The 9,724-nt window shown below is 34.2% G+C and overlaps 1 protein-coding gene across 1 annotated transcript; it reads left to right on the plus strand.

Moving 5' to 3' along the window:
- The first annotated feature begins 3,739 nt into the window (after positions 1-3,739).
- LOC131164864 (putative disease resistance protein RGA3) lies at positions 3,740-7,460 on the plus strand. Its single transcript, XM_058122379.1, has one exon. It carries the CDS (start codon positions 3,856-3,858, stop codon positions 6,664-6,666), a length of 2,811 nt encoding a protein of 936 aa, XP_057978362.1. The 5' UTR covers positions 3,740-3,855; the 3' UTR covers positions 6,667-7,460.
- Positions 7,461-9,724: the final 2,264 nt, after the last annotated feature.

The raw sequence follows: 9,724 nt of genomic DNA on the forward strand, positions 1-9,724 counted from the left end.
TTTTTAATGACTTAGTTTTCCATAATTATAGAAAATTTATGAATATTTTATCCTAATAATATTTTAAATTCACATAATCATTATATTTTTATTTTAATAAAATGGTATTATATATAATGAATAATAATAATATAACTAACAAAATTTAATTTTAATATTAAAGTATCATGAAGAAGCTGACAAAACAACTAAAATTTGATTTAAGTGTTACTCAAAAAATAATTTAAAATTGACAACAAAAAAAAAAAAATCAACAACACAAACAAATGCATTATCATAAAAATAAAAAGAAGAAATAGAAAACTAATATCACACTAAACAACCTAACATTTTAGGGGCCGTTTGGTATTATTGTCAAAAATTAGAGAAAAGAAAATGAAAACCCAACACTAAAAATAAAAACTAAAAACTAGAAACCAACAACCTGTTTGATTAACATTTATAAAACTAATACAAATAAAAATTTTAATTAAAAACATAATTATTTTCATCTTTAAATCATAATATAGAAAAATATGATTAAAATATTAAAATTACAAATAATACATATTAAAAATTTACTATAATAAAAATAAAATTTATTATTATTATTACACTTAATTGTTCTAGTTTCAAATTTTACTTTACAATAAAAAAATTATTGGACATGACAGTTGAAAAGAAGTAAAATTACTTTGTAATTGTCTTTATTATTATTTTTTAAAATTTATGTATATTTTTATTTTTAATTATATTTAAATTTATATGATCATTTAATTTTAATTTTAATTTAATAGTGTACAAAATGAATAATTTAACCCCAAAAAAATGTTTCTACATATGAAAATTTTCGGCTTTTTATTCTGGAAAAACAAAATCAGAAATAGAATAAAAAAAAAACAATAACGCACCAAACATGCTAATTCATTAAGTCATTATGTTGAAGTAGTTGCTTCTGATGGCTTCTTTCACTATCTTTTTTTTTTTTGACAATGTGGGAACTCCAACCATTGACGAGCCCTTTGAACCCTTTAGTGCAGCACCAAACCCACGGGATAGCGGCCTTCCCTCCTGGTTCACCCCCCCGGTTAATCGAATGCAGACATAACTTAGTCACGGCCATGTTGGACGTTTGGGCCATCCACTTCCCATAACACATCACAGAATCGATCTCCAGCTGCCCTAGCTTTAGCTGGACAGATCAACTGGGTACATCAATCAGGAATCGAATCCCCAATGCTCCTACTGAATTGCTCAGCCGCTTTCCACTGTGCCAATGCCCGGGGCGTCTTCTCCCACTATCTACCTCTTGCTTGTAAGGATAATTTTCATCTTGCCTACGACTAGATAGACTGCAATGGTTATATATATAAAAATATCTTCCTTCATTTTCCATTTGGATGGGTTGGTGGGCTCAGTTCAGTAACAGGTCACCGATGCAAAGTGTTTTTATTGTTCAAGACAAGAGACAAACCTGCAAGGGATGATGGACAATAATTTCATTAAATAATGGAAATAAGTTGACAATTAGAGTGCAAGAAAATTTGCCATTCTTGTGACATATATACATATATTAAAGAACAAAGGCCAAAATCACCAACTTTTCTTTGATAGTACGAATTATTGTATAAATAATTAAATTAATAAAAGACATTTGACTTCTCGAAAATAGTATATTAAGAGTATTCTCGCCATTCAAGGTTCAAATTGAATTCATGAAGTTCACTTTAGGCTCGCGATTGTGTGAGTGATAAGAATTCTTTCACTCTATGTTGGGAAACATGAATTTCGAAATTTGGATTTGAATTTGGATGGATAGAAACAAATTTTAATTTAATTTTATAGAACACTTTACTAAAATACAATACGATTTTGAATCCAAGATCTCTCTAAATATAGGGTTAAAATACTTTTACCCCATATTTGGAGAGACATTAGACTTAGAGTTGTATTGGATATGAATAATATGATGTATAAAATTATATTAAAATTTATCCAAATCTATCAAAATCTAAATTCACGCTCTGAAATTCATGCTCCCAATCACTACCTTAAGACTCAATACATTCCTGTGTTTGTGATTTGGAATTAAGTTTTCTATGCATTATCCATTTGCTAGAATGAGGTATGGGTGTTGTTTGCTAATTGCTAGCCCAATTGACCGTGTATTGTTTGTGTTTGAGTGTGTGTGTGTGTGTTTGAATCTCTAACTAGTGTTTTTTATTTTTTTATCTTCCTTCGTAACCTTTGTCCTATTTTTATGAAATTAAAATTAAAAGATAAATTTAATTTTTTTTTAAAAAAAGAAGGGCGGCACCTCCATTTATTTACTTTTGGCGGAGGAATACCATGATTACAAAACAATCAATGGAAGAAATAAAAGACAAAATTTTAAAAAACCTCCCAAAAAATAACACCGACAACCAGCCAAAACAGGGGTACAAGTCCAAACAAAACAAAATAAAACAAAACAAGAATCTATAAAACAAACTTCCCCCAATAAAACAAATAAAAGATAAACAACATAAAGTATAAACCAAAACAAACAAGAAATTAGTTAAACATACCTCATATACGCCGTACCCATCTTCTCCAGTTTATACAAACCATTGATAACTCTAGGAAGTTGACTACTATTTGTAAACAAATTATTCCTCCCCATCGCACCTTGTCGAGTCAAGGCTTCTGCCACTTTATTCCCTTCTCTATACCAATGATTTATCGAAAAGTCTACTCCCTCTAATAAACCAATAAGTTGCTCCCAAAAATTTCACAAATACCACAAGGAGCACTTGTTGGATTTTATTTAATTTACTACAATAAAATAAAATATAAGTTTAAATTAGATAAATTTAAATAAAATATAATTTAAATATTATTCAAAATTTTAAAATTTAAAACTCAAAATTCAAACTCAATCGGATAGATGAGCTTACACCAAATGCAAACTCATTAATTTACTAATGAGATAATTTTTTAATGGTAGTACATGATTTGAGGATGCTGGCGACCCCTTTGTGGACAACCTCATATGTTTCAAAACTAGTTTTGTGTCGTGTGACTATGAACAATCATGCTTAGTCGGGAGAAATATTATTAAATCATAACTTATAGTTTCCCCACGACAAGTGAAGTATGTTATAATAAAATCATAGATTGTCGTTTTCTATGATCACAATAGACTACTAACACATAAAAATATAAAATTAAGGGACGTTTGGTATTACTATAAAAAGATTAAAGAAATAAAAATAAAAAATTAGAAATAAAAACTAAAAATTTACTTTTTTTTATAAGAAGATAGTTCTACTTTTACTTAATTATTCTACTTTCAAAATTTACTTTACAATAAAAATTTTATTGGACTTGACAATTGAAAAATAGTAAAAGTATCTTATAATTAAATTTATTATTATTTTTTAAAATTTATGTATATATTTATTTTAATTATATTTAAGTTCATATCATCATTTAACTTTGATTTTAATTTTAATTTAAAAATATATAAAATAAATAATTGAATTAAAAAAAATATTTTTGGATATTAAAATTTATGATAACATATTATCAAAATAATTGAAAAATAATAAAATCTGAATTTTAATTTTTATTGCCAAACAGTTAAAAACTTATAATAAAAATAAAAAATTGATAAGAAAAACTAACGCATATTTGTAATTTATTTTTTATAGTAAAAAAATAAAAATAAAAAAAGCGGCAAGAACATTTTCTGCTTTAGGAGCTGTGCCATTTCAAGACCTTTTGCTTTTATATTGGGTATATTTGCTTTGCTTCTCTTTCCCTTGGCTGCTAACTGGAGAAACATATTCAGTTTCCGTTTTCCCTTTCTTGTTCAGTCAACCACCATCTCCAACTATGGCTGATGCTCTTGTTTCTGCAGTGCTGGGGCAGTTGGTTTCAGTCATGCAGCAGGAGATCGAAAATGAAGTGAGGCTGGTTGTGGGCGTCGAAGAGCAGGTCCAAATGCTCACCTCCATCCTCGAGGCCATCGGAGCCCTTCTCACAGATGCCGAGAAGAGACAAGTCCATGAAGAAGGGGTGAGACTCTGGCTAGAGAAGCTCAAGGACGTAGCCTACGATGCAGAGGACGTGTTGGATGAGTGGAGGACTGCGATTCTCCAATTACAACTTGGTGAAAAAGCTGAAACTGCTCCAAATGTTCCCAGGAAGAAGGTATGCTGCAAAATTCCTTCCCCTGGTTTTTGTTTCAGTCGAGTTGTTCTGCGTCGTGACATAGCCCTCAAGATCAAAGACATAAATGGTAGGCTGGATGCCATTTCTAAAGAGAAAGATAGGTACAGTTTCATCCCTAAATCCACAAGGGTTGTCGCTGAAGAACCCGCGCGACAGAGATCTGCATCTTTTGTCGATGTATCGAGAATAAAAGGTCGAGATCTAGACAAGGACGTTATAGTGGGGAAGTTGTTGGGTGAGAGCAGTCAGGCAGATAAGGGTCCCCAACTCATTTCCTTGGTGGGCATGGGGGGGATGGGGAAGACGACGCTTGCTCAATTAGCCTACAATGATGAGGCAGTGATGAGTCATTTTGAGAAGAAGATTTGGGTGTGCGTGTCAGATCCCTTTGATGAGGTAAGGATTGCTCATGCAATTCTTAAGGCTCTGGACGAAGAGAGTGGCTTGAAAGTGGGTTATGCTAGTTCTCTTGACTGGGAAGGTTTGCCACAGCGCATTCACAAATCTATCATGGGAAAGAGGTTTCTTCTTGTGCTAGATGATGTGTGGACTGAGGACTACAGGAAGTGGGAACCACTGGAACACTCTCTCAGCGATGGCGGCCGGGGTAGTAGAATCTTGGTGACTACACGCAGCGAGAGGGTTGCGAAGATGATGGGAAGCTCCTGCGTGCATTCCTTGAAGGCATTGTCGGACGAGGAGTGTTGGTTGGTGTTTAGTCAGATAGCATTCTTCGGGAGGAGTAAGAAGGATTCTGAGAAACTAGAAAAAATTGGGAGGGAAATAGCAAACAAGTGCAAGGGCTTGCCCCTTGCTGCAAAGACTTTGGGAAGTCTCATGCGCTTGAAAGACAATAGAGAAGATTGGCAGCATGTTTTGGGCAGTGAAATATGGCAGCTGGAAGTTGTTGAAAAACATCTTTCCCCTGCTTTGCTGTTGAGTTATGATGATTTGTCTCCTGCAATGAAACGTTGCTTCTCATATTGTGCCATCTTTCCAAAAGATTGCGAGATTGAGAGGGACAATTTGATTCAACTGTGGATGGCACAAGGTTTTCTTGGCATGGAAGGAAGTTTGGAGATGGAGAGAACCGGCGAAGATTACTTCCAAAACTTGGCAATGCGCTCTTTCTTCCAGGATTTTGAAAAAGATTCGTCTGGCGGAATAATCTTATGCAAGATGCACGATCTAGTGCATGACTTCGCTCAATTCCTTACAAAGAATGAATGTGTTATTGTGGATGCCAATGGCAAAGAACAGCTCAAGATGGACTTGTCTTGTGGAAAAGCCCGTCATTTAACGGTAGAATGTGAAGCAATGGCCCCATTTCGTTCCTCCAATTACAACACCAAAAAACTACGCACCCTCTTGCTAACCTTCTCAAGAATGTTCATAGCCCCATGTGATCCGTTTGATCATATGGCATTTGTTCGGGCATTAGATTTGAGTGGTAATGCAATTGAAGTTCCACTCGAAGTAGGGAGATTGATACATTTGAGGTACCTAAACTTATCCAATAATTTATTTGAAGTTTTGCCAGAAACATTATGCAACTTGTGTAATTTGCAAACCTTGAACCTCAATTGGTGTCCGGATCTGAAAAAGCTACCTCAAGGAATTGGGAATCTAGTTAACTTGAGACATCTTCAGATTTTGAAAACTGAAAGTCTAAGAGTGTTGCCGAAAGGCATCGGTGGGTTAATCTCCCTTCGGACATTAGAAGGTTTCTGTGTCGGTTCTGGTGATGATAGTGAAGCATGTAAGATTGGATATCTGAGAAATCTGAACAACCTTCGAGGGAGCCTTGAAATAAGTGGGTTGAAAAATGTGGTAAAAGCATGGGAAGCTGAGAAAGCAGAACTGAAAAAGAAGAATGGCCTCCACTATTTGAAATTGAAATTCTCTGGAGAGGGTGAGGATGAAATTAAGGATTATGAGGTACTTAAAGCCTTACAGCCACCCCCAGACTTGGAATCTTTAGTGATATCTTTTTATGGAGGCACCCGGATACCCAACTGGATTACCTCATTGACTAACCTGCGAGGACTTAACATCAAAGGCTGTAAGAACTGTGCGTGTTTGCCTCCTCTCGGGATATTGCCATCACTTGAATTACTTATTATACAGGGCATGGCTATTTTGAAGAAGGTGGGTCTTGAGTTTTTAGGAATACAGATTGATGATGATGACAGACAAGAGAAAGGTGCTGACGGCACAATTGTGTTTCCAAAGTTGAAGGAACTCGGCTTTAGTGGCATGGACGAATGGGAAGAGTGGGATGTGGGAACAAGATTGGGCAAAGAAATAGATATGAAGGTAATGCCATGTCTTACGTCACTAAAAGTTGAAGACTGTCCCAAGCTAAAGGCACTGCCGCGCTACCTTCAGTTGACCACACTAAAGGAATTGGACATTAGTGGGTGCCCTATTTTGGAAGAAGACAACCTAGAAGAGCCAAGTTCTGAACTATAACTACTCTTGACAAAGCCAACAGTTATGGCTTGGCTATGACTACTGTTGTGGTCCATCATTGAAACTAGTCGCTGAAGCAGTGCTGCAATTGGTTTCTGGGCTTTGGAAATTGTCAATTTCTTCAGGATAAAGCTTCCTTTTCTTCTACTTCAATTTTGATTTGGTTCTGATCGTTTACATCACAGAAGCACAGGGGCATTTGGCGTTTTAAATTCCATGAAAACTAAATTGTATAAACAGTATTTAGTTTTCCCGGGCAGTAGTGTTTGAATTTCCTATCAAGAGGGGCATTGTGTGCCAAGAAATGGAAATAATATTTTTCCAAGATACGTAATTGTGATCCTTAATTGCAAACTTGTTGCTGAAAAAACATGATTTTCTTTGCTGTAAAAAACAATGAAGCTAATGTTTTGCAGCATCATTCACCATGAACCATTGGCGGAGAACTCTACACTCTCAAGTTATGGAGAATGATGGACTGACTGAGGGTGCACCAAGGAGCAATATTGAAAACAATAAAAGTTAAAGGAAGAGAGAAGTAACTGAAAAAAGGAACAAAGAAGTAGAAGAAGAAGGGAGGAAGAGGAATAGAGAGAAACAGGAAGAAGAATGATAGATGCAAAACATGGGCTTTGCAAAATTTCATCAAACGACAGGTAACTTCTTTCCTTTTTAGCTTGTCTTCATCATTATGTAATTGAATTATGGACCCTTATCATAATTGAATTATGGACCCTTATCAGCTTTGTTACTCGATAAAACCCATCGACAAAATATAATCCATTCTTAGTCTCTTTCTCTTTTTATATTTTTTCCTGCATTGTCGTGCTCTATGCTTTACCAAAGCTCATATTTATCTTAGGGCCTTCTGTACTTGTTGTCTTTAGACTAAAACCTATGCATAAATTAGCACTTTAGCAGTATGGTTGCAAAAGAAACCTTCAAGTAATGTTTTAGTTCGACTCCAAATGATAAGCCTTCAGTATTTTTTGTTGATAAAATTCATTTTTCTTCATGTTCCAAAATTGTGGGCGCGATAAGATTGTGCTTCTATCCCATCTTACATTAGGGAGCATGAATTTTTGCCATTTTGAATTTAAATTTATGTGGATTTAGATAAAATTTAAAATTATATCGAATTTCCTTGAAATCTACGAAATCTATGTTACCGAACCATTAGGCTTCAATAAAATGGGCCGTTGAGGTGTTTGGTAAACCAAAGTAGGAATTATCAAAGTAAAAATAATGAAATAAATTGAGGTAAAAATGAATCTGTTGTCAAAAATACAATTGTTGTGATTTGGTATTCTTGCAAAATGACTGAATTACAATTTTAGACTTTTGGCCTTATTTCTCTAAGATTTGATATTCTTGCAGTGACCAAAGTGGAATGAAAAACAAAATATTTTTTCAAAAATGCTCCTATCACAACATTATTTCTTTTCGCAATTGTCATAATATTTAATTTTGAACATTAAATCATCAGTGTAGCAGTAATTAGTATAAAATGTAATACGAGAGCTGATGAAAAAAATGAAATATAATAACTGATAGCCCATATGATATCCACAGCGTCTCTTATGGTTCCTTCCAACACTATAAGCCATAATTTACTCTGGGCTAGACTGGATTAAAAATTTTATTTGGAAAAAAAAAAAAAGAAGAAAATTCATTTTTTACTATATTCTCTCTCTATATTAAATATTACTCAAAATGAAAATTTGCTCTTATATTGATTAAAAATCAACAAAAATCAAATATTAAGGACCTAGAAAACTAAAATTTTATTGATTGGTTTGATATAGATTTTATTTTCTTTTTCACTTTATTTAATTATTAGATATGAAAAAGTAAAATTTTTTCTATTTTTATTTTTTTCTCTTAATATTTTCTCAGTTTCAAACCGATGGACAATCACGACCATGACTTGTTTGGCTGGAAATTTCAAGTGGTTCTTTCAAAATGGACATTTCCACATCATACACAAAACCCAAAAACTCAAAAAGCCTTCGTGAGAGCACTGCGACCCATCAAATTTAATAGATATAATGAACAACAATTTGGTGAGTGGTGTATATATAAAAAATAGTGATCAGACAAGCAAAACGATGCTAGAAATTGTCTCATAAAAAAAATATAACAATGAGAAGAAGAAGGAGTTTTTTCCCGTTTTATTATTAAAAATAAATAAAATATCAAATAATATTCTGATTGGGAAAAATTTTTCAAAACTAATGCTTACGTAATCTCGTAAGTTGATGCTGCAAGATTTAAACTGATGGGCCGTTGGAAAGACGACACGTGGCAAAGAGAGAACTAAATCTCGCAGCTTGGTGCTACGAAATTTAAACCGAACAGCCAGCGGGAAGGTGATGTGTGGCGGAGGGGAGCAAATCTCGAAGCACCAAGCTGCGAGATTTAAAGGGAGCAGCCAACGGGAAGGTGATGTGTGGCAAAATCTCACAGCACTAAGCTGTGAGATTTGTCTTCGAAATGGCCCTGCGTGTGACACGTGGAGAATCTCGCAGGATAGACTTGCAAGATTTGCTTCGTCTGCTCATAAACACTCCCGAGCGCTCAGAAGACGACCGTTTGCAGGAGAAACAGATTGCAGAGAGGCTGTTGTAGGTGACCGTTTGCGCTTGCAGGTGACTGTTCGAGCTTGCAGGTGACCATTCGGGCGAAGGCGAGACTATTTAAGGGAGAAGATGGGGTAGGTTTTCTTTTATTTAGTAAAAACATGAATTTATTGTTTTACTTACTGAGAAATTTTCTGTTTTGAGTTGGATTTATTTCATAATTTCGTTTGGATTAATTTGGGTTTGTTGCTGCATCTAGACGAAGGTTAGTTTTAATTTATTTAAATTTTTATATTTTTATTTTCATGTTTTGCTTGCCTGTTAAATTTAGCTCACATACATAATACTAAGAAAAAATTTAAGAATAATTATTTTATTATACATATTGCACCATATAAATCACATTCTTATTTAGTGAATCCAGCCACCCTTCCCACTATTTAAGCAGCAGAGCAAGTTCCAACTATGCAAGCTGATCA

The sequence above is a fragment of the Malania oleifera genome, chromosome 9, assembly GCF_029873635.1.
Source record: "Malania oleifera isolate guangnan ecotype guangnan chromosome 9, ASM2987363v1, whole genome shotgun sequence".
Lineage (NCBI taxonomy): Eukaryota > Viridiplantae > Streptophyta > Magnoliopsida > Santalales > Ximeniaceae > Malania > Malania oleifera.